This window comes from Aquila chrysaetos, chromosome 16, assembly GCF_900496995.4.
Source record: "Aquila chrysaetos chrysaetos chromosome 16, bAquChr1.4, whole genome shotgun sequence".
Classification (NCBI taxonomy): domain Eukaryota; kingdom Metazoa; phylum Chordata; class Aves; order Accipitriformes; family Accipitridae; genus Aquila; species Aquila chrysaetos.
This window is the reverse complement of record NC_044019.1, coordinates 30444508-30469055: the sequence shown is the minus strand read 5'-3', so window position 1 is coordinate 30469055 and position 24548 is coordinate 30444508. Positions and strand designations below refer to the sequence as shown.

At 59.2% G+C, this 24548-nt stretch overlaps 1 protein-coding gene across 2 annotated transcripts; it reads right to left on the bottom strand.

Annotated features, from left to right (window-relative positions):
• Window positions 1–198: 198 nt before the first annotated feature.
• Window positions 199–24507, bottom strand: ZDHHC5 (zinc finger DHHC-type palmitoyltransferase 5). Of its 2 annotated transcripts, XM_030039400.1 has the most exons (13): window positions 24386–24507; window positions 16273–17229; window positions 15841–16158; window positions 6967–7088; window positions 6344–6501; window positions 6057–6229; window positions 5842–5944; window positions 5225–5316; window positions 4914–5118; window positions 4439–4562; window positions 3318–3430; window positions 2270–3150; window positions 199–1794 (listed from the first exon to the last, which is right to left on the bottom strand). In XM_030039400.1, the coding sequence occupies exons 3-13, from the start codon at window positions 15942–15944 to the stop codon at window positions 1629–1631; spliced, it is 2241 nt and encodes a 746-aa protein (XP_029895260.1). In that variant the 5' UTR covers window positions 15945–16158; window positions 16273–17229; window positions 24386–24507; the 3' UTR covers window positions 199–1628. The 2 variants fall into 2 exon arrangements, with proteins under 2 accessions (XP_029895260.1, XP_029895261.1); XM_030039401.1 differs by having other exon boundaries at window positions 4986–5118; window positions 15841–17229.
• Window positions 24508–24548: the final 41 nt, after the last annotated feature.

The following is a 24548-nucleotide window of genomic DNA, read 5'->3' as shown; positions in this document are numbered from 1 at the left end:
TCTTCAGGAGCAGAGTTTGCCCAAAAGCACCCTGAGGAGATTCCTCCCCGAAATGGGGCCAGGCTCAGCTCTGCTTGGGCCCCCTTTGCTCTCCCCCTTGAGAGGAGGGAGGGAAGGCTGAGACCCTGAAGGACCAGAGCCCTTCAGGGGCTCCTCCGTCCCTGGACGCTAAACAAAACACACGGATGCCTGCCGGGGTGGCTCATTAAATATCCTTTTATTCCTCATTTTTAAAATGGCTAATAATAATAAAAAAAAAAAAAAAAAACAAAACCAATGGTGTGGCTCTGCAGAGGCCACGGGAGAGATATTGCCATAGAGAAAGAGTCAAGTAGTGCCTGAAGTTTTGTGGGTCCCCGCATGGGGTGGTTTGCCTGGGCAGGGTTGGGGGGGACAGGGAGCACTGAGCTCCTTGGCTGCATTTTTTTTTTTTTTTTTTTTTTTTTTTTTTTTTTTTTTTTTTTTTGGTATGTGATGAGAAAATATTGCTTTATGGGGATGCACCCCGCTGGCCTTCCTCTTCCCCAAATGGAAATAAAACAACCACGTGACAGCGAGAAAACCTATCAGACCCATTTAAAAAAAAAAAAAAAAAAAAAAAAAGGCAACAAAAACACCCCCCCCCGCCCCAACCAACACAAACCCTGGGGAAATATAAAAAGAGCAAAAACTGCTGGTGGGGAAAGGCTGGAGCCCGTGAGCGTTTCTCCGCGCCAGCCAGTGCCCGCATGTGCCAGCTTGCGGTTGGGTTTGGGGAAGTGTGTGGGGAGGGGGGCTACCCCTTGGCCCTTCCTCCTCCCTGGGTGTTAGCAGCCCCAGGAGAGAGGGCTGGAAGCTTCACAAGCGAGGAACCAGGGAGCAGAGCGTCCTCAGCTGAAAGCACCTCGGCCTTCGACGGGGCTTGGTGGGGGGACAGGGCACCCCAGTGGGGCACCTGCCATCCCATGGCCCTGCCAGCCCCGCTTCGGGTGGGAGGGCAACACCAGGCGCCTGCTGTAGCTTGTTCCATGAACGCAGGAGGTGGCCCCAGCCCCACATCCCTCCTTTGGGGACCAGGACGAGGTGGGGGCCCAGACCCTGGACAGGGAACGGGTAGTTTCTTCCTCTCTCTGGGTAAGATATATAATTTCTGCTTTTTTTTTTTTAATATTTATATTTATATATATAGATATTTATATATACACACACCTGGTAACTCAGAAAGAGAAAAAAAATAGAATCCGTAACAATAATAATAAAAAAAAGTATTCTGGTTTAAAAACAATCCATTCCTACCACGCTAGGCGAGCGATTGATTGCACAAGGCCCACAAGTGGCTGGCCCAGCCGAGATGGTGCCGGGGCACGAGGCTGCAGGATGCGGTCCCCCCCGAACTCCCCACGCCCGGCTGGGGCGGCTGTTGGCGGCAGTCCTCGGCAGGCGGAGGAAGAGCAGCCCCGCTCGGGTGTGTGTCAGCCCCCCAAGTCCCGGGGAGGGGTGGAGAAAGAGAAAAGCAGTGGGGGCCGCTGGCCCGTCTCCCCCCAGTCCGGCTCTCCCTGGAGTCCGCAGAGTGTCCGGCCACAGAATGCCCCTCTGGGGCCGGCGGCTGCCAGCTGGGGAGGTGGTGAGGGGGCAAGCGGCTCTGCCCCTCATACCGAGATCTCATAGGTGGTCCCCCCCACGCCAGAGACCTTCTTGACTCCTCCACGGGTGGGGCTGCTGAGGGGCACCTGCCCCGGGCCCGGGGGGGCTGAGCCCAGGCTCTTGGCCTGCCCATTGGACTTGCTGTAGGCTGTTCTCATCTGCACCTCGTCCCTGGGGAGGGAAGGAAGGATGGACACAGGGCGTGAGCAGGGAGAGGGAGCAGGGCACTGGGGGAGGGCATGGGGTGGGGGGGGAAGGACAGGGCTGTGGGGCTGCTGTCACCCCCAGGAGGGGTCCCGCATCCAGCACAGCCACAGCCCTGCCCCTCCCCGGGGACCTCCAGCACCCACACACCACTCCACCTCCCCAAGAGGCCCATGGGGTGTCCCGGGGAGGCATGGCGGGGGGGGGGGGACACCAGCTCTGTTCTGGGAGAAGGAGGAGGAGGAGGATCTCTCTCTCGCCCTTCTCCAGGCTAGGTGCAGCATCGCTCCCCAGCAAGGGGCGTTTCGCTGCCCCCAGGTGCTGGTGCAGAGGAAGGAGCGCTGGAGGGGGCAGCAAGCAGGGAGGGGAGGTTCGATGGGTGGCTGGCTCCCTCCAGGGTGAGGGCCCCCCTCTGTGCGAGGTGGCCGGCGCTGGTACTTACTTTGGTGCCAGTAAGGGCTGCAAGGCCACCTCCTCCATCTCGGGGACGCTGGCCTGAGACGCTGGTTTTTGGCTGCTGTAAGACACGGATTTGCCCAGGTGGGGGGTGGCAGGCTGGTCGGGTGAGCCCAGGGAGCGCACCCGGAGCGCCTGGGGGGGCTCAGGCTTGCCGAAGCGTGGCGGGGCCGGGCGGGTGAGCGGGTTCTTGCCCAGGGGTGAGCGCTTCGAATCGTCCGAGGAAGAGCTGGTGCGGGGGGCGTTGCTGGAACCCGGCGTCGACTGGATGCCTGAGTCCACCAGCCCCGCGTCCTCCTCCCTGCCCAGGGCCGTCGGCTGCTGCAGCAGCTTCTCCCGCTCCGGAATGGAGGCCACGATGTGGCGGGAGAGATTGTCATAGCGCACGGGCGAGGGCTCACGGGGCGGCACGTGTTTGGGGGAGACGGCGCCGGCAAAGCGGCCATGCAGGTCGGTCTCTCTCTGCTGGGCGATGCGGGCCGAGAGGAAGGGTGAGGTGTAACCCACCGGCGGGTCGGGCTCCGGGCCCGCCTGCACCGACTCGAAGTCAGGGCTGTCGGAGGGCGTGAGCAGGCTGTCGTACGACAGGCTGCCATTGCGCGTCTGGTTCACCAGGCTCTTGTAGGAGGTGGAGGTGGTGCCCTCCGAGCGGATGGACTGGAGGTGGCCCATCTCAAAGCCTGTGCCCTGGGCCGACTTGAGGCTGGAGGAGCGGGAGCCGCTGGAGAGCGGGTCAAAGTGAAAGCTCTTGCCGAAGGTGGGCGAGCGGAAGCTCTCGGGCTCCAGGCTTGGCTCCGAGCGGTAGCTGGGCTTGCGGCTGCTCTCGCAGATGGAGTTGGGCTCCTTCAGGCTGTTCACTCGGCTCAGCTGAGGGGCAGAGACAGATCAGTCACTCATAGAAAGATGGGGACCCTGCAAAGCTCCCAACACCCACCCCAAACTCTTCCCCCCAGCCAGGAACGTGGTGGCATCCCCTCAAGGCTGGGTTCCCCCCTTGCCCGGCCTCAGGAAGGCAGCAGTGGGCACAGCCTTACCTTGGCGCTGGTGGAGTGGGGCAAGGCCGCTGAGCTGCTGCTGCTGCTGTAGCCGGGCCGGTACTTGTACATGGTGGGAGTCGGGGGGCTGTCCTTGCCTAGCAAGCTGCTGTCTGCAGGTGGGGGAAGAGAGAAAGACACTCAGACACGCGGCAGCTCCCCAGGGCTGTGGAGGGAAAGGAACGCTATGCAGAGCCCTGCCCTCCCTTCCCAAGAACCGGCTCTGAGCCTGGGGCAGACAGACCAGGGAGGCAGAGGTGGAGAGAGGGATGGGCTCAAGGAGAGGCGCACCAGGGGCGGATGAAACGGAGCGGGATGGAAAACGTGTCCCTGTGGCAATGTGTTTGGGGCTGGCACTTCCATGCCCCTGCAGTGGCCCCGGTTGGGAGACTTCTTTAGCAGCCCCAGGGTCAGCAGGGTGCACACTGCATGGAGGGGTCAGTGGGTACCCGGGCACTCCATGGACCTGCTGGCTGGTCCCCCCACTGACACACACGCCACAGCCCTTCTCCAGGCAGCGGGGCCGGGCAGTGCTGCGCCCCAGCTGGGGGCACAGGGAGAGCTGCAGAGGCCTCCAGCCTGCTGCGGGAAGCAGCTGCTTCCAAGCTCTGCCCTTCACATCCCACCTCTCTCGCCAAGCCCACGCAGGCAGCTCCGAGCACTGCTTCACCGGCGCTCAGGGAAACGGGGAAAGCGAGTCACGCAGGCTGCCTCAAACGTGCTCTCTGCTGCCAAACCAGGCCTGCCACTCCTTCGCCTCCTTCATCCCGGCGATGCTCCTGCACCTGCCTGCAGCATGGCAGCCTGCAAGCCTGCCCGTCGCAGGCCACCGCAGCTCACAGGGGCTCTGGGCAAGCACCACGCTGTCTCGGCTCGGCCTCCTGCTCCTCTCCGATGGAGCAGAGCTGGCTGTAAGCATCCTGTAGGCTTCTCCAAGTGCAAGGGGCCACATACACCAGCCCGGAAACGTGGGCATGTCCTGCCCCACAATGTGGTGGTGCTGATGTGCTTCGGGTCTGCCCTGCAGCCTGTTCCGCCTATGGCCCTGGCTCCTGGTCTGTCTGGCACAGCCCTGGGCTCCCCTCCCAGCGGCTGCCTGGGACCCTGCGTGCCTTCCTTACCCTCGTTGGTGGCCAGGGTTAAGTGTGTCCTCAGGCCCGTGTAGCGGCTGAGGTCTGGCTTAGGTGGGGGTGGCGGTTCGGCGTCAGCAGACTGGCTCTCCGTCACCTCCAGGCTTCCTTTGGACTGCAGAGACAAAGCGCAGAGGGAGGATCAGAGGGGGTGCCAAGGCCTCAGCCCTCCCCTCGGCAGGCAGGGAACGGGCAGCGGCATTAACGGGGCTCTCGCTGCCTCCTGGGCCATCCAACATACTGAGCGCCTGAAGGCGGTGCGTGCTGGGAAGTGCTGAGGAAGGGGGACCTCCAAAGGATGCTGAGAGGGGGAAAGACAGGATGGGGAAGGGCAATGGAGGGTGCAAAGCCTCATGTGGTCACTGCCGCATGGGAGGGACATGGTTTCCGTCCCGTGGGGACACAGAACAAGACGACACGGAGGGGGACGGGGAACATGACAAGGCTCACTCGGTTCTTTACTCACAGATGCAGGCTTGCACCCCTGGGCTCCATGGAGGGCCCCAACGCAGGGAGCGCTAATCCCCACCTTCCTCACCTTCGTCCTCTTCAGCTCTGTCTGGATACCGTTGTCCATGATCTTGACAGTGATCTGACCATCTGACACCTCGGGCCGCAAGAAGGGGGGTCTCACCAGCACCGTCTGCTCAGCCTTCGGGCGCCCGAGGTACCTAGCGAGAGGGGCAGGAGGAAGGTCAAGGCCTGGCGCTCGGGATGAGGCAGTTTGCCCAGGTATTGCAGGGCTGAGGGGACACCACCATGCTGTGCCAGGCTCACCTGGGGGCCGGGGAGCTGCAGAGGACCCGGCTGACGTTTTTACAGCAACCATTGGTGAAAGGGTTGACGCCACCACGGAACTTGCCCGTCACCTGTGGGATGAGGAGCATCATAGCAGCGTACTGGGGTGGGCAGGGACCTCAGGGGGTCTCTGGTCCACCCAGCTGGGTCAGGTTGCTCTGGGTTTGTCTAGCTCACTCATGACAATCTCCAAGGAGGGAGATACTTGGAGATACTCCCCCTTTTCCAGGTCCCTGTCTCAGCATCCAACTACCCTCGACAGGGAAAAGTCTTTCCCTAGCATCTAACTGGAAGTTACCTTATTTCAAGTTGTGCCTGTCGCCTCTTGCCCTCCCGAGAAGAGCCTGCCCAGCTCCATCCTCTCTACAGCCACCCCTAACAGCAGCAGTAAAGATCCCCCATCTCCAGACTGCACAGACGAGGTGTGCTCAGCCTCCCCTCACAGACATCTTGTGCTCTAGGCCCCGACCAGCTCAGTGCCCTTCCCTGGCCTCGATCTAGCCTGTCCATGTCTGTCCAGTCCCGGGGAGCCCCAAAACATACCCAGATGTGGCCTGGCAGGGGCCAGCAGCCCCACATCAGCCCTGCAGGCATACCTGTTCGTTGGTAGTACGGCCCCTTGCCACAAGCACCACATGGAACCCCGTAAGGCCAGCGACGGGAATGAAGAATAAGCCGGCCACACACATCACCACCATGCTATCAGCAGCCAGCTAAGGAAGAGCCACAGCCCTGCCCCACAGCACACCGTCCCCAGCCCCACCAACGCCCTCCCTCCTCGGCCCTGGTCCTACAGCCTCACAGAGGATACGTGACCGCCATGCGGACGCCGGAGAGCTCCTCCACCTGGTAGAGGACGTACAGAAGGCCGAAGCCAAACACTCCCATGATGTGCGTGGTGAGCGACAGCAAGAAGAGGAAGAAGTAACGGTAGTTGCGCCGCCCAATGCAGTTGTTGACCCAGGGGCAGTGATGGTCAAACTCCTGTCAGTGGGGAGAAGACACGGTGAGGGACTTGGCTGCCAGGGCTTCCTTCCTGCACTGTGTATTAAACTCTACGTGGAAATGAAGAGGCATCAAGACCCAGCAGTTCCTCACCTCCACACAGTTGTCGCAGACGCTGCAGTGGGAGCAGCGTGGCGGCCGGTAGAAGCGGCAGGTCGCACACCATTTCATGCGCACCTGAATGCCCTTGATCTCCACTGTCTTGTAAAGCGGAGCTCGGAAGTCGTCCTCCTTGTCCTCGTCCTCCTCAGCTGATGGGGAAACCCCAGCACAGCCATGTGTCAGGGCGTGGGGGAAGGCGACACCAGGGCCCAGCCAGCCTCCTGCCCTCCTGAGCTGGAGATGCCTAACATCGCCCTCCTCTGTCACCAGGCCCATCTCACCTGGCACAGGGACCGGCCAAAGACCCCCAAATACAGGTAGAGGATGGGGGGCACTCCCAGGCCCTGCTCCGAAACCACAACACCCGCCTGAGCCCCAGGTACCCGATACGGGGTGCCAGGATTTACGCTGCTTCCACCACCTGGTCCTACAGGCTGGGTGTTGAACCCAGAGCTACCGTCCCTGTGGTGTGTGTCACCACCTGATCCCACCCAGGCAGGGCAAGGAGGACTTTCCTCAAGCCTTCTGGGATCAGGTAATTCTCTTTACCTCAGAGGAACGGCAGAAGGAGGTAGCTCTATCCGAGACACTTCCCCAAGCAGAGCCAGACTCACCTCGCGGGAATATGCCTGGGTCCATGAAGGTGGCCATACTGAAGTTGGCCAGCACGAAGAGGAAGACAACGGCATTGTAGACAGGAATGACTGGGGAGACGTACAGACTGAGCCCTGGGCACCTGCAGGCACAAAAGCAGTGAGACACCCAGGCCCTGTCCCACGGGTCACTCCTCTGGCGCTTCCCACTGCCCCTTGTATTGCCCCCCGCAACCCACACAGCCCCAGGCAGGCATTGCTGAGCTCCGACAGTGCCCTCAGAGCAAGCGAGGGCTGAGCGGGCGCTAACTGCCCCTTCCGAGCCCCACAGCTGTCCCTGTAAGCCATTCCTGCCATGCTCGGTGGTGGCCTGGATGGGAAGTCCACGTTCCCTGCTCTTGGGCTGTATTTCAGGCTCCTGCCCAGGCAGGCAGCTGGGGAGGTTCCCTGCCATCAACTCTTCCTTTTGCTCCCACCCAGGGCCCTCCACACCTGAACTGGAGCTGCACCCAGGCCAGTTTGACTGAGGGTGTGTTCGGGTACCCTCCACAGACCAGCCTAACCCCCAGCCCTGGGGGAGCACCCGCGGGGGGCTGATGTGGGAATCACTCCAGTAAATCATCAGAGAGCAAAAAACACCCCTCTTGTGCCCACAGCCCCACGGGCGCTACCAGCGCAGGACGCTGCTGCCACTGGGAGCGACCGCAGGTGGTGGTGAGAATGGGGTGAGCCAGGCTGATGGCACAAGGGATGCCCGGGAGGGATCCAGCCACTAGGAACCTGAACGTCGCCCTCCATGCGTTACACCAGTGAGCATGGTGGGCAGAGGGGACCCTGCAAGGGGATGCAAAGTGAGCAGCAGCTCCAGTGCCTCCAGAGCTGCTCCTGCTCCTCACATCCTGGAGTTGGAGCCCAGCCTGGAGACAACTCCAGTGGCACATGGGGACCCCATCACTGTGCCAGCCTGCCCCAGCCAGCACCCAGCTCCTCCGTGGGCCTGGCCAAGGGGCCCCGTGGCAGCACAGCGAGGGAATCACCACCGTTCCCCTCTGCCCCGGGCGAGCTGGGCTCAGGACAGTGGGCTTCCCCCTCAGAGGCGCCAGCGTAATACCCTAATCTGCTTTGCTGCTGGGAGTTTAATCCCGCAGATCTAGGACAGCATCTGTCCCTCTCTTCCCCCCGCAGCGATAAATGTAGATGGATTTAGGCAGCAGGAGCAGAGAGGGGCAGAGCGCAGGGCTCGACGGGCAGTGACATATGGTGCCTGCGCTGTAATCCCCCCGCAGCCCCCGAGCAGGTAGAGGTGAAGGGGCAGGCGCTGGTCCGTCCCCTCCTCCGTCACCACCCGCTGTGACTCAGCCGGGCGACAGGTCCCATCGCCAGCGAGGCAGCCCCTGTCCTTGTCACGGCAGCCCTGGGAGCCCTGGTGAGGCTCCAGCTGGGAATGAGCCCTTGGTCCAGGGCTCTGCCCCCAGTTCAGCCCAGTCCAGGGCACCCTCCCACACAGGGCAGCGTGTGAGGGGACAGGGGATGGTGCCAGGCGGAGGGCTGCCTCCAGGCAAATGGTGGCCAGGAGATAAGACGGGTCCGGGCTGGAGGAGTGGGCACACCTGCCTTGGCACCCACCTGGCAGCAGAGGAGGGAGAGGCGGGCAGGGCGTACCCAGGCACAGCTCCATGCCCTGGCCCTTCCCTGCACCCAGAGAGGGTGGGAAGCAGCAGCGGGACCTGCCCTCCACTGGCCAAGGGCAAGGCAGTCCCCATCCAGGCACAGCAATGAGGGCAAGAAGAGAGCAGGAGGGCAAACCCTCTTGACTTTACAAGACATCTGGCTAGCAGGAGTGCACCGGGAGCCAAGCCCTGCTCTGCCAGCCAGCACACTACTCCTCCTCCTCCTCGTCTCCTGAAGTGGGGCCTGGCGCCTTCACCCTCAGCAGCACCTCCAGACCCCGTCCCTGCACACCAGACCAGAGCTGCACCTGCAAGCTGTCTTCTCCAAAACTTCTTCCACATCCCTGCCCTGTTCCTCCATGCTGCTCAGGAGCCCCTGAGCACCTCGCTGGGGTGGGAGCCTCGCCCTCCTGGCCACCTTGGGCGATGCCTCCCCACCTCCACGTATCTGGGACAGCATCTCCCAGCATTTCACCAAGAGCTCTCCTCCAGGGTGGGGAGCGGCTCCTTTACAACCCGGCACCGGCCATGCCGGCTCTGCCTCCCGAGAGCGCCGGCCCTGCTGTCTCCTTTGGAAGCCGGCCAGGCAGATTCTTCACAGAGCGGGCGGCACCAGCGCAGCTGGGATGGACGGGGTGGCGAGGAGGAGCCCTCTCCAATCTGTGTCCCAAAACCCTCGGAGAGCAACTCCGGAGAGGTACAGGACATACACGACATTGCGAGGCCAAGACCTGAGCAAGGGAAAAACACACTAGCCACGTCGAGCCCAGCTAGCCCAGTATGACCAGCATTGCCGGGAGCTGCCACAGGACTGGAAGCCATGCCAGGAGCAAGGAGCTCACACCTAGCTCAGCTTCCCCTTCCCCTCCGATGGGCAGGCTGTGCCCAGGGAGAGGGCTCATCCCACCCACCCCCAGCACCAAGCTGCTGCCAGGGCTGCCCCCGGCCACCCACCAAACAGCACCGGCAAGAAATGCTCAAGTGGTTTAAGTGGTTTGCAGAAAATGAAGGTGAGAAAGTCTCCCAGTCTCGCAGAGGGGAAACTGGTATTTGCGGCAGGGCAGGCTGTCAAGGCAGGGAGCCAGCACGGAGCTGACAGCCCCCAGGTACTCGCCCAGCAGCTGAAGGAGAGCTGGGCAAGGGGCAAACAGCCCATTCCCCACAGCTTCCAGGGCCATGGGCCTTGCTGGCAGTGCAGTTTCAAGGAGATGAGTGGCTTCATTAGCCCCCAACTCTCTCCATCACCACTGCTGTCCTGGTCTTTGAGGTACCCAACAGGCCTGCTCTCTGCCCTCGTAGGGCAGCAGCCCCTTTGGAGGGGTGTTTCTCTCCTCTCCTGCGCTGGGCACCAGACACAGTGCCAAGGGGAAGGTGGCCACTTGCGATGTCACTTTGCCTCAAGGGCGGGCAGAGCCAAGCACCCCACATCACTGAGCTGAGCCCCCCAACTCCAGAGGAGCCTCCCCAGCTCTGCTCTCTGCTGAGCTGCAGAGCTAAGAGCAGCAGAAGAGAGACTGCTGGAGGAAGAGGGGCAGGGGGGGGGCTCAGATGAGCCTTAAAGGTAGGAAAAGCCCTTCCAGAAACCCTGAGCAAGGAGCTCATCTCTCTAGGAAGGGAAATCCCAGCCCAAATCTTTGCTTGGAAGGGATGGAGGGGAGCCAGGGAGACCCACTGCACGCCAGCCATCCCTGCACAAGGGAAATGCCAACAGCAAGGCTGAGCCAAACATGCAGCCCAGATCCTCGAAAGACAGACCCTGGCAAGGCAGGGGAAGGACTGAGCTGCCGCAGCGAGGGCTGGCACAGAGGAAAAGCTCTGGGGCAGGCAGAGATGGAAGGACTGGCCTTCCAGGGGGAAGGGAATACCTCTCCCATCAGCTCCTGCGCTGTCTGGGCACTGAGCCCTTCCCAGGACGGAGAAGCACGGCTCCCAGGGGACAGGACAGTGGGTCCCCAGGTGTGAGAAAGACCCACCATTTAGCTAAGGGAGCACCAGCAGACTCCAGACACCATGGCACTGAGGAGGATGCAGCAACAGGTTTAGAAGGGCGACCAATGCCAATGGATCAAACAGAGGAGACCTGCCTGGGGACATTGATCCCTCCCGTCTCTCCAGCTCTGCTCTGGGGGCTGCGTGTTCCGCTGCAGACGGAGTGGAGGGCTCGCTGCAGCATGTCCTCCAAACCCAGCCTCCAGTCTCCATTTTCAGTGGCCGTGAGCCCTAAGGCAGGACCCTGATTACTGCGAGAGCCAACCTGCCAGCCAAATGCTGCAGGTGGATGAAAGATTGACCTTCGGCCTTAAGAAAAGAGAATCAATCGGAGAAGCTGGTGTGGTGCCTCAGGGCCAGCTTACAACCCCTGTCCTTATCAGGTCTTGCCAGCTGCGTGCAACTGGGCAGGCAAGCTGCCAGGGGCTACTCTGCACAGAGTGAACTTTACATGTTGAACAACCAGCCAGGGATGCAAAGCCACCCCAGGGTGGGACTTCACAGGCCAGGAGCAAGCAGAAGACCCTCCCCAGGGACCACGAGGACCCGCAGCTTATGAGGGTAGCCTCAGGTTGACCACTCCCAGGTTGCAAGCGCAATGCTACGGGTCTCCTCCCCGGCGCTCCCAAGCACGGCAACCTACTGCCTGCCACCCTCCCAGCTCTCTCCACAGCCACAGACCCCACCATACCATGGGAGGGAAGCAGGAATCCTCACAATACACAGACCATACGTTACTCGAGCCAAACTACCCACTGGCATCCATGCTCGTGGGCCCCAACACAGGGGAGTCACTTCCCCGAGATCAACCCCACCCCACGGGAGGGAACACGGTCCTCTGCAGTGCAGGGAGCAAGGGTGGCTGCCGATCCCCAAGGGGAAACCTTGTTATCAGAAGCACTGACGTGTTCCTGCCTTTTGCTCTCCCAGATGGAGAACACGGGGCTGCAGACCTTGCCTTGACACCAGGAGCAGCCGGAGAGTGTGGGCTCCAGCTCTGCAGAGGAGGAGGAGGCAGGCTGCTCGCCACCGTGGCCACACAGGTCCCAAGGAACTCGTCAAGTTCCCTCTCCAGATTAGGATGCGAAGCACACCCATCGCTAGAAGAGCTGTCGAGACTTGTCTCTGGCAGCACATAAGAGAAATCAGGGAACCTCAGGCAAACTGAGTCACATGTAGATCCGAGACGGGCTTTTTGCCACTAGTCATACCAGGAGAAGCCTGTCACTCCCCAGCCTGGCTTCTCCTCCCCTCCGCAGGCTCAGAGCCACCCTGCGGCCCCTCATCCCCTGCCCTCTCCTGGAAGAAAGCCGTCCCCGAGGACACCTTCCCCGCCCTGCCTGCACCCCTGGACTCTGACCCGCCACCGAGTGAGGAGGGGCCGGCGCTGTGCCAGGGCTAGGCTCACCTCACCGACCTGCTGCAGGAGGGCTGGACTCGCGGCCTCTCTCTCCAGCTCTCTCGAAGGCCTTGCTGCAAACACAACCCCTGCTCGCCGCGACCGTCACACAAGTTTGGGTCCAACTAGGAGCGTGCATGCCACCCTGCACCAGAGGCACCGCCGGCTCCAGGGACTGCCACATCCTACCCCGGCATCCCCATCCTCACGCCTCTCCTTCCTCTCTCCTCCACTAACGCTGGAAGAGGCGAGAGCTCCTTTCCCAAACAGGCGCAGTTCCCTCGCAGACTTCCCAGCTGCAAGGATGGGAGGAAAAGTTGGGGTCAGAGGTTTTGCGGACAGATTCACCTAATTGCAAGAAACACTTCATACTTTGCAGGCTTTTATACAGCCCCAAAAGCCACGCTGAGCCGTGGCCATGAGCAAGAGTTGAGGCGAACAGAAGGAAGAGGCCAACTGATGGCACGCTATCTAGCCATCAGCTCGGAGGTGCTCCCTGCCTCCGGAGGGGAAGGAGAGGCTGAGCACCAACTGCACGAGGAGCAGGGACCAGTATAGGCCAGGGGGGAGATGCAGAAACGGACAAACTGACCCCAAGGGGGAATTTTGGTCCTAAAGCAGCACCTCTTTGAGACCCCAGCAAGTCAGAGACGCCCACTCCCTCTAGCACAATCGGCCTCAGCTCATTTCAACTGCCACATGTTCTGCAGCATCTCCTCATGAAATTAATCAATTAAATAGAGTTCTTGGCCCAGAGATACAAATCCTGAGCCAGTGTGGATGGACCAAAAGGTGTCTGGTGGATACATTAGAAATAACACAATCACAGCCTTTCAAGAGAGCTGTGCCGAGCCCCAGCTGTTCTCTGCCTGGGAGGAGGCCCCACGGGAGGTGTCCCAGAGCCCCCCCACCTCACAACTTCCATTGCACCTCCCAAAGTACGAGCTGCAGGTCCGATGCTGACAGCGTAACCCTCCCGAGCAGGTCTGTGGCAAGCACGGCAGAGACAGCAAGTGCTGGGGAGGGAGACCCTGCTGCCGTGTCAGGCAGTGGCCGGCATCGAGCGTGGCCAGGCAGCGGCCGGCATCGAGCGTGGCCAGGCAGCAGGCTTGCAGCCGTGTTGCCTGTCTTTTGCCAGGTGGGGAAGGGGGGCAAAGTGATCCACAGGAAACAATCCTACAGCAGTAATCACGCAGGAGGCAAACCTCGCTGTGGGTCTGTACGTCCCTTCCACCCCACCCCAGCAGCCAGATGGAAACTGCCCCAAGACAACTGTAACGCCAGGGAGTAACGCCATTCCCTCCCCGCCAAATAACCCGTGTGAAAGTGCGCTGTGCTTTGCCGCTCTGCTTGAGATTTAATTTGATGTTTTAAAGTAGGTTAAATAACATCCACTGACCTACAATTAAAGCGACCCTGCCCAGGTGTTCCTGTTCTGAACAAACCTGCTCCGTGGCACCGGCGCCTGCTCCCGGCAATGCCTTGCACCATGCCGCTCGCTGATAAGCGGCTGCTACCAGCTGCTGCGATAGCTCACAGCCAGGTACTGTGGGCTTGGCCACAGCAGCAGGGACTGGGTTTGGGGGGTAGGGCTGCCCTGCTATTCCCCTCCAAAGTGCAGCGTGCAGCCCCCCGTGACAAAGCAGAGGCACGCCTGTCCCCCCAAATCACGGTGTGTCATGCCCAGCTGCTCAGAGGACACTGCCCACTCCCTCCTCTTCTCCTTCATCCCCCTGAGGTGGTAGCACAGGGTCAGCGACATCCTGCAAGTGTTTGACAGCCTGAAGCAGCAAAACTTCGAGCCTGTGAGCTGTCAGCAAGGCCGGCCTGATAAACGTTGTGTCTCGGTGGGGGGACTGCTGCTCGCTGCTGAGTGACACCACCAGCTGCCTCCCATCACTGGAAGGAGTGAATCAAACTGGCTCTGTCCTTTAGTCGTCAAATTACTCTTTTATTGCCTGGTTGTTGCCAGGCGTTAAAGCCACGGTGACCTTCCAGCCACCGATGGCTCCATCCCAGGGACCGGCAGCAGCCCTCACGTCTGGCCCTTCTGCCTCCGAGGAGGAGCTGCCTCCCGCAGCTCTGGTTAATCCCCGTGACCCCGCCGGCCCAGCGCCAGCAGTAAAACCCCTCGGCGGGGAAAGCTCTCACCAGGGTGCAATGAAAGGTGCCCTGCAAGAGCAAGCCACCCCAGGGAGCGGGAGAGGCTCCCTGGGAGCAGGGGGTGCACCTCCCTCTCTGCCCAGGCAGGACCCTGCCAGGGGCAGCTGGCAGCGAAGAGGAACAGTCAATTACGCAGGGAGGAAAAAGGGAACTGGGCTCATCTCCTGCCTCCCTGGAGAGAGCTGGAAGGACAGAGCACACCGCTGAGGCTGCGGGCCGCCCGCCTTCAGACCAGCGCGTGCTCTGCCCCTCTGCTGTGCTGGGGCAGGAGGAGGAGTAACCGCTGGACAGGAGGAGGAAAGGAGGGATGCTCAAGAGGCAAAGCAGAGCTGAGGGCAGCCGGCTGGCTGGAGGGAGCCGCTCAACAGGCACCCTGCTTGAGGGGATGCAGGCAGCAGTCACCCACTGCCTTCCTCTCCCCTGCCTGGGACAGCGGCTGCCTGCACCCCCCAGGCCAGCAGCTGGCACATCTCTGGATTGCCAGAACAATCCCAAACCCTTTGCACGGAGATGCCATCAAGGCCTCCAAGATATGAGCACAAAGAAACACCTGTCTTATCTACAGATCTCTCTGCTGTCCCCCAAAACACATCCCCTCTCAGACCCCAATCCCAGGAACACACTGCAGGATTTGGCAGCCAGTCCTGGTTGCCGTGCTCCAGCATTCCTGCCCAGCACACGCTGCCTCGGCACAGGCAGCTCCCTGTCAGGGGCTCAGCGCTGGCACAGCAGTTCAGCAGCCGCCTCGGCACCCTGAGGTCCTGCCTCCCCCCCGCCACCGACCCAGAACTGGCTCAGCTCGGCCCCAAGCGAGTGTTAATAAGCTGTTTGTCACCCAGGAAGGGAAAATGTTAACGTGAGCAGCAGCCCTACCCCTCTCCCAGCCCAGGGAGATCCCTCTGGTACGGTCTGGCACTCTCCAGCAACTAGTACCATTTTACACCCTGGCTTTTCCCCACCGGCTCCAAGGCCAACGCAGGCGTCTGCCTCAGGCCCCAGTGACCTGCTGGCAGGCCACCTCCTTCAGGTCCTCTCCAGAGATACCAAACCCTCGTTTCCTCAGGGCAAGGCTGACATCAACAGCAGTGAGAGATCCATGCAGGGGTCAGAGTACTTCTCCTTGAACTTTCCTTTGCGGCTCACAAACCAGTTACAAAACTCTAAAAATAACACGGAGCCTGCCCCAGTCCATGAAACCACTTCACGTAGCTCCAAAGGAGAAAATTAGCTCTGCCATTTTCCACCTACAGGTCACAAACTAATTCCCAGCCTGGCTGACCTGTGAGAGAGTTGCCAGCGAGACAAGTGAGTTGTGCAAAGACCCGAAGACAGGAGAGGAGTGGCTGCCAGGAACTGGAGCCGAGCAGTGGCAAGGTGCCTCACTGGCATCCACCGCGCCCCGCTTCCTCTCGCTCACCTCACAGGAAAACCGAGTGAAATGGGTCTGGCTGAGGCTGAACTGCTCTGATGGACTGCAGTGCTGCTCCATCGTCCATCCTTTAGCACCTGGAGCACTATATCCCCCCTTTAGTCTGGCAAGAAGTCACAGCTCCTCTCCCAGATAACCCCCGTGCAGTCTCTGCCCCCCCAACCTCACGGCACGGCACAGAGGGGGCTGGGTCCCCGGGTCTCCCTTCGCCCTCCCCGCTCTTTGGTTGAGTAGCTGGGACTCACGTGAAGGCAAAGAAGAGGGTGGTGGCTCCCACTAGGAAGATGGCAGCAGCTGAGACCGGGACGTATTTGCTGGGTTTGAATCTCTTTCCAGATGCTGCTGGCATGTTGGAGCTGTGGTGGGGGATCCGCCCCGCAGCATAGCCCAGGCCCAGCGGGAGTCAGAGCAAGACGAGAAGGGGAGGGGACAGGGACGGGGGCAAACCGCTACCCAGTCTCTGTGCTTGCTCCCAGGGCGAGCTCTGACCGGAGTGGACAGTCCGGAGAAGTCCACAGCGGTCTCTGGAGTGCGAGGCCCAGGAGTCCCCGCTACGCTCTGCCCTGCAAGAGTTCGTGGGCACACGGAAGGAGGTTTAAAAACATTAAAAATTCAGAACCGAGAACTGGATTTGGATTTGAAACAGCTGCTAGGGCGGGAATGCCGAGAGCCCTTACAAGCTTCCCTCTGTCAGGCAACAGCCTGCAGAAAAGGAGGTCCCCACACGGATGACACTGGCAACCAGAATCCAAGGGAAAAGGAAGCCTTCCAGGTTCAGGCAAGGGGATGAGCACGATGTGCGAGGTGAGGAGCTGAGCGCACCTTCCCACCCAGTGAGCACCCTGGGAAAGAGCAAGATAAACTTCTTGCAAAAAAGCCACTCCAGGAGTCTCGAGGAAGCCACTTCTCCTTTTTAGCCTGCCCTCTGATATGCTGCAGCCCCCTCCGGTTGCTGCACGGGAGGAGGGGGTTGTCTCGCAAGCAATCTGCCCAGCTTCCTCACAGCACTGCTGTGCCACTGCCCCCGCCGCTGCCTCCTCCCTCTCACTGGAAGGGGTCACAGAAACACTCTCCCTGATTTCACCAGGATCCGGGACTGGCTGGCTGGTGGTGGCCGTTTAATTTTATTTATTTCTCTCTTGACTGTTAAAGCCGAGGAACAGCTGGTGCAAGGTTGAGCTGTAAATCCTTTCTTTGCAAGGGGGCTGGGAGGGGAAGGTTCAGCAGATTGTGTGTTTTCGTCCTCTTCCTACTTGTTCCTTTCTCCTGAGCCCCCAGGCCTTTCCACGGGCTTAGTATCCACTCAGTGGTTGGGAATTGACAGGAATTTCATTAAATCTTTTCTGTGGCAACCATTTCCAAGTAGCACAGGGTAGGATAACGGAGAGATCTGGAGGGGAGCTTTCAGGGAGCGCTTTTACAAACCCAGGAGACAACTGATGGCGAAAACAGTGCTGAATGGGTCTGTCTCAGCCATGGCCCGAGCTGTGCGGGGGAAGATCTCAGTTTGTTCCAAACTGCTCCATTTTTTTCCTCCCCTTCCTTCACTAAAATTCTTCTTCATTAATCCTTTCGTCTTTTAAAAAACCTACACAAAATCATTAAAACTTGGCACCTGGTACACCACGCCACACCTAGGAAAAAAAAAAAAAAATTAACAAGGCAAGAGAAGAGACACAGTCATGTAAAAACACTCACTTAAAGTAACACCGAGCTTCCCAGGACAGGGAGCAGGCATTTAGTGGAAGATGGAAACAGTGCCTGATAGATTTAAAACCCTGTTGGCAAGTCCCGATCGGCAAGTAAGATGCCGATCTCCAAGCCCAGCTCTGACACAGATTGACTCTGTAGTCCCAGGTCTATCACCTAACATCAGCATCCCTTTCCACATCTGCAAAACTGGAGTAATGACCACCCCGTGCAGTCTGTGGTTAGCCAAGGGAGCCCAGCCACAGCCTCCTATCTCCCTTCCCACCCCAAGGCCCTGCGGCATTTGCTGCAGAGAAAGCCGAGTCACCTAACCCATCTGAAAACACCTGAGAAATCCAAGCTGAGCCCTGAATAAGATGAGGGACTCAACAACTTCTTGCCCAACGCCCTTCTGCAGTTATAGCTTGAGTCCGAATGCTAGAGAATGCCTGCTCCCCTGAGGTGAGGGGGCTGATCAGAGGCTTGGAGATTTAATATGAGGGTGGAGACGGCAGGAGGAAAAGACAGCCGGGAATCTTGTCCCCTTCCCCCAGAGGGTAGGAGACAGGAGAGGCCTGTGGAAAACACTAGTGCCTCGACTGGAGGAGGTACTCGTAGCTCTGGACGAAGGAGAGCTGGGTTCTCACTAGGTAGCCCCGATTGTTTAGGGTGCCCTTGGGAACATGCCACCCTTGGCTGATCATGAGGATGCAGGAGGGCACGCCACAGAAAATATGAAAAACCAAACCTTTCTGGAAATGGAAGCAGGAGGCACCAACCTGTGCCAAACTCCAAACGCCCAAGAGCCCATCGCAGCTCAGGGACGAGCTAGACACTGATTATATTGCACCGATTATTACTGCCACAGCAACCGCTCCTCGATTTGTCACCCGTTCTCCACTTTGCTGCCTCCTTGTTTCATCGCGAGGCCTCCCTTGCACTGCAGGTCCAAGTACAGAGCCCTAATGACTTGTTTGCTTTCTCTTTCCAGTTTTCTCCTCTTCTGCCTCTCAAAGTTTTTTTTCTTCAGGGTGGACAGGAAAATATCTAGTGCTGACTAAACACTTGTGAAGGTTGAGAGAACTGCAGCACAAAATCAAAGGCACATTTAATGACAAGAATGTATTACAATTAAATCGGTTCAGTCACAAAACAAGGCGTCAGTCACTTTGGCTGACTAATGAAGAAACCGCTCCCACTGCAGAGCGGCTCTTCCTTTGCAGAAACGAAGCTCAACCTTCTCAAACCAAGTTTTTTTGCCCTTGCGACCAAGAGGAAATGCTGGACTGATGCTTGTGAGCCGGCTGGGGAAAGCTCTGGTTTCACCTGGTAGCAGCTCTCGACTGTGGGGAGTTTTAAGAGTAACAACAGAGAAAACAGTTGTTTTCCCCAGCAGGTGCAGAGCTCCCTGGAGAGCAGCAACTCCCCGGCCTCGCTCTACCCCCCCACCAAATACGATACTGAGCTTTGAGCACAAGCCCCAACACACACGATTCGGGGAAAAGCCTGACACCCCACAAAGATGAGCCCTGCTGTGCCATCACCCAGGGAGGGAAGTGCTTGTCATCTGAGCTAGCTGCTGCAATACAGGCGGACAGCAATTCTAGGGATAGGTTATTTGGAAGTTTAAAGATGACACCACTGCTAATTACTTTAGCAGAAGCAATCTGCTAACACGCTCCTCTGCTGTAACAGAACACTCCAGCCCTTTGAAAGTCTCCGCCATGAAAACAAAGCCACACCTCAAACTCAAACAGATACTGCCAAATGAAGGAGTTTTTTTCCTGTGATGTTCCTCCTCCAGAGATCATCTTCACCCCTGTCCTGCACAGTGCAATCAGTGTCCTCCTCGATCAGGGCGAGGTGCTTCCCTCAAAGGTTGGAGTCCAAGCAACCGTCCCGAGCAGGTCCTGCTCCATTCCACCTCAGCTGTTCCACTTGAAGACGGGAGCACGAATTTAAGTGCTCCAACCCTTCACGTGGGGTGATGTGGCACACTGTGCCTTTGCAAAGATCTGCGTGCCACCTCAGCGCAGTACAGAAACAAACACCAGGCAGCGCAGGAGCGAGCTCCTCATCAAATAAAGAATGTACGAGTCGAGATAATTGCTCATGGGACAGTCTACCTGAACAAGCACTACGCATGGGGGAGAAATCCCGAGCGCTGTCATTAGTGACACCCAAGCAAGATGCAATGCAAATATAATCCCCAGCTCCTTGCTGCCTTGGCCCAAGAATAACTCCACAACTCATCAAACCTGCGAAAGGCTGCTGAGCCCATCCTGCCTGAATCCCAGAGCCACGACGCGGCTCAGACACTCCCTCCTTGAGCCCCATGGCATGCTGAACCCCTCTGGAGCCCATCGGCCCCAGCCCTGCTGCAGAGGCCACCCTCATGGAAAGGCCCAGGCAGACCGGCGCTGTGGAAGCACAGCCTGCTGCCTGCCGAGCGCCTGAGCCGAGAGAGGGAAGCCAAGGCCAGGATGCCTGCATGCCCTGACCACGAGGAAACCAGTCCCATCCTCCCATGGTTGGCAACATCCAGGTTGCTGAAGCCATCGAGGGTGCAGCATGGCACGGTGTGCCAGGATCTCTGCTGTGCGAACTTCAAGGTATCTTCTTCTCTTTTCTTTGGGCTAAACTACGTGGCTTACCTCACCCTGACTACCCATGTTGTTTACCCTGGCGTCCAGGAGAAACAAGCAAAATCCACCCAGACTTCCTACAGATTATGCTGATTCAGGCCACGTTCACACCGATTCTCCCAAATATGCGCTTTCTTCCCTAGACTTCCCCTTCTGCAGCCCTGCAACCTGTCTACCTCCAGTCTATCAACCCCTCCTTTCCCTCTACCTTCTTTCCAAACCCTTTGTCTCTCTGGCCACTTTGTCCCCATCTGCAAAGGCCGCTCACAGACTTCCCTGCTCAAAAGAGTCCCCAGCTCGTCTTGCTTACCTGAGGCACATATGGGCTCCACTCCTGCCTCCAATTCCTTTCCCTCTGCCACTTCCAGCCCAGCAACTCCTCATTTCCAGCTTCTCTGGACCTGCCCTCAACTCAGCCCTACTCCTTCCTCCCCCAATCAAACTCTACTGAGCATGAGTGTCACCGGCGACTCCCCTTTCCCTCTCCCTTGGGAATTCCACCTGTTTTTCCAATCCTAGCACCCCCTTGTCAGAGTATTTTCCCAGCTCTGCTCTCCTCAGCCACCTACAGAGCACACTTCCCCAGTCTCAAGGGTTTCCCTCGACTCACACGAGAGGCTGCTTCTATCTTCCCTCATCTCCATTTCTGGGGACTTCCTTTAATTTTCAATTCCTCCCCTCAGGATGTTTGCAAGTGCGACTGTTGCCACCTTCCATTTCTTTCAGCCTAAGTCTCCTTTTCTTCAGTTAAGGCCCTGTAAAGTCTCACTCTAATTTCCTCTTCTTCCAGCACTTGCTTCTTGAAGCCCTGTCCTCCTCCTTTCCCTCCTACCAGGCTTTCCACCCTGCCTTATGCGGTCTGCTACAAGCCCTCTTCTCACTGCCTTCTCTAGCAATCTACCCAGACACAGCCTGAAGAGCCGGGTGCTTTGTGGCTCAATCTTTCTGAAGCATCAGGCAGGACATGAAAACACGCTTCACCGGGCTCTCCCCACCTTTGCTGGGTTGGGGAAAACACATGTAACCAGCTCACAGCACTCCCTTCCTTATTTCAATCACTGTCGATAACCACTGCAGCTCCTCAACCCCTGGAAGGAGGAAACACACACATCAACATTACAAGCTTCCCTTAAACACACCACCTTTCACCACCGCCCAGGGACAGGAGCAAAATGGCACGGGGAGGAGAGAGTTCACTCTCAGTTAGTGGTTCCTAAACATGCGCCACTTCACTGCGATCCACAGCTACCTACCTACCTATCCCAAACCAGCCGAGTTTCCATGGTGCAGGTCAAACAGACAAACAATTCCTTCCATGTGAGGCAACTCCCAGACAGGGCAGATCCAGGATCGCACAAGACAGGATGTGCTTTACCTGTTCCCACTTTGTTTTGATTAACTACACCCTGGAGTTACATGGAGAAGCCTGTTCCAAAGCTTGCTGCTGTCTTCAGCCTCAGCACCCCTGACCTCTCACCGCTGAGCCCAAGCAAGAAGGCCAGCCAGAGATCAAGAACCCCCCTTTTCTCCCTCCACAGGCTCTCTCTGCTAATTTTGACATTGCACATCATCTACTGCTGAGATTTAAGACTCTAAATCAGCAGAGAGAGCAAAAGCGTTCTTGAACCTGCCAGCCAGCAACACAACTGAACCGGACCAAGCGTCTTGCGCTGCAGACCACCAACACGAGAACACAACTTCTCTCTGCTACCGCCACTGTCCTCCAGCAGGGAGAGGTACCGATGAGATCAGAAACAAGCTCCAGCCAGCAACCCTCTGCTGCTGGGTGTCCTGGACAGAACCCAGACAGCAAGAAGTCAAAGGAGGATTTTTTCAGCCCAGACAACAGGACTGGACATCGACTGCTGAGATGCAGACTACAAACTAAAAGGCAAAGCCGTCAGCGTCAGACGGCTGGATGTCATGGGGAAAGGTAAATGCCGAGACTCCTGCTGCAACATGAAGCCGCAAGGCCTCCCCATAGGAGACGATTTTCTTATTACCCGCACCACAGTAACATAGAACTCAGGCCTTACTGCGCTCAGCACTCTACGTAACGAGGAGTCCCTGCCTCAAGGAGATGATTTGGTGACACTTTCCTGCTTTTAATTCAAAAGGAGGATGCACAGCAACGTGTATCAGACACTTCTGCTCTGCAGAGAAGTTTGTAAACCTGGCCAGAATTAGGCTTCCACGGCCGTCCTCCTGGTTTCAGGTGAAATGGCCCACATCTCACATAACTGCACTTCTCTCCACAGTTAGATGTACAGGTTTTTCAAGGAGAATAAGATACAGAAAATGAACAAATATTTTATTGCAGATAACAGCGAGAAGGCTGGCATCCACACAGTGCTTATCTCCTGGCCTGGCTCACACCACTCCTGTCCTCCTTCCTCTGCCCGTCTCACTGGTTTACATGGGATTAGCCCCATTTTATAGACAAAGCAGGGAAGAACAACATCTCATGCATCAGAGCCGTGTCTCACTCTATGGATCGCAGCGAGGGAGGAACAAGTCCACCCTCTTGCCATTGCGTTATGAGATGCAACAGTCGGTGATGGAAACAACGGGCACAGTGACAGACGTAAATGCCCCCAAACAAGCCTCTAAAACAGGAGTTAAAAGGTCTCCCGTTGGACCCCGTCAGCTCCACCTAATTACCACCTTCTCTGGCTCCAGTCGGGGCTCATACCTCAGAAACCAACAGGAATAAAGCGCTCTGCTGAAGAACAACCACCGCCTCAACCGGAGGTAGCGAAGGTGATAATTAGATTAAGCCCACTAAGACGCTCTAAGATCAACTCTCCTCGTTTTGATCCAGACAAGGCTCTAGTCGTATTTTATACCCCCCCCCAAAATCAGTACAGAAAAGCCTGCCTCACTAAACACCCAAATTCAGATCCGTGCTGGAGAAAAAGCCGGCAGATCGCAGGGAAACTGCTTCCCAGGGAGGCCACACAAGGAATGCAAGAGCAGCCGATCAAGTCCCAAATCAGGGAGATGAAGGGGGGCAGAACGCCGGGGTTTTCATCTCATCTTGGGGAGATGCAACCAAATACAGAGGTGCAATAATTTGGGATTATTTAGAATTTGGGACTTCTGAGGAGAGGTCAGCTGAACAGCTGCCAATGCAACCCACGACACTGCCAAAACCGGGGAACACAACGCGGAAACACGCGTTGAGGAGGAATTACGCTTTGGAGGCATGGGACAGGACTCTGTGGCCGGAAAGCAGGGTTTTAACTTCTGGTCCTCGGCAGGCCACGAGAGTCAAAGCGCGTGCATTCAGACAGCAGGCTTTCAAAAAACAAAATTATTAACATTTTCTCAGCAGCACTGGGGACAGTCCCAGGTACAGGAGAGCAAATGTGTCCACATGAAAGTTCCCTGCTGCAGGCCACCGCTGTTCCACCCACCCAGGCAGGAGGGAGCCGCACACTGCCAGCTGGGGCACGGGAAGCAGAGCGCTGCAAAGCAAAAGCAACGCATGCTGAGGCTGAAGGAGCACGGCTGCACCCTCTGCCTGTCTCGGGGCGCGCATCTGATGCAGACCACCGTGGAGATGAGCCCAGTTTAGGCGTGCTCGTGCCCCACGCCTGTGCGGGAGCGGCTGTAATCCTCGGGGCCCTTCTCCCCTCCCAGCCCCGCACCATGACTCCTGCCTCCCGGACGCTCGCCCCCAGCTCCCCCCGGCCTAGGGCAACCCCCACCCTCCCAGGACAGGCTTCCCTGAAGAGACGGGGGCAGGGACGCGGGGCTTCAGGGGAGGAGCAGGGACCGGGGCTGGCGGGGCCCAGCAGGACGCGCCAGCTGGGGGCAGAGGAAGCGGCGCTCTCGTCCAGGCGGTAACCGGGGCCGTCAGGCAGGGGCGGCCGTGCGGAACGGCGCTGCGGGGGGGGGGGGGGGGGGGGTGCGGGCACCCTCACCGGGGACGCCCGAGGGGCGGCCGGAGGGACAGGCCAGCGGGGGTGCTCGGCGGCTGAGCCCTCCCTCCGCGGGGCGGGCCGGGAAGGGGCCGGTCCCCGCGACCGCGGCCCCGCCGGGGAGCCGAAGGCGGGCGGGGGGGGAAGGGGGGCGAGCAGGAGGTTGGCCGCCGGGGTCCCCGGGCAAGCACGGCGCGGGGGAAACCGGGGCACGGCCCGAGCCGCGCACGGGGGCGGCGGCACACGGGAGGGAGCCGCGGGGGCTGGCTAGGCCGGCGGCCGGGGGCGGCCGGCAGCCCCGGGAGGGGCGCGGGAGACCGGTCGGCGAAAGGGGGGGGGGGGGGCGGGCCGGGCCTGCGCGGCGGAGCCGGTGCCCGCGGGAGGGGGAGGGGGGGGAGGGGAGGAGGAGGAGGAGGAGGAGGAGGAGGAGGAGGAGGAGGGGGGGGGGGGGGGGGCGGCGGGCCGGGCGAGGGGCGGCGGCGGGAGGGGCGGGGCAGGAGGACCGGGGAGGGCTCGCGGCCCACGTGACTCACCGGCGGCGGGCGGGAGGCCGCGAGCGCGCGACCAACGCTCCCGTGCACCAACCGTCGCCGCGCTCGGCGGCTCGGCACGACGTCACGGCCGCGCCTGCGCACCGCCCGCCGGCCGCGCGCGCCCCCGCCGCCGCTCCTCATTGGCCGCCGCGCGGGGAACCGC

Bases quoted from the DNA above. Each gene is read 5' to 3' on its own strand.
- ZDHHC5 (XM_030039400.1), bottom strand. From the start codon at position 15,944: ATGCCAGCAGCATCTGGAAAGAGATTCAAACCCAGCAAATACGTCCCG. The intron at 6,502-6,966 runs GTGAGTCTGGCT...TTTCCCCATCAG, and splicing joins CCCAGGCATATTCCCGCGAG to CTGAGGAGGACGAGGACAAG. The intron at 6,230-6,343 runs GTGAGGAACTGC...CCCCACTGACAG, and splicing joins TCTGCGACAACTGTGTGGAG to GAGTTTGACCATCACTGCCC.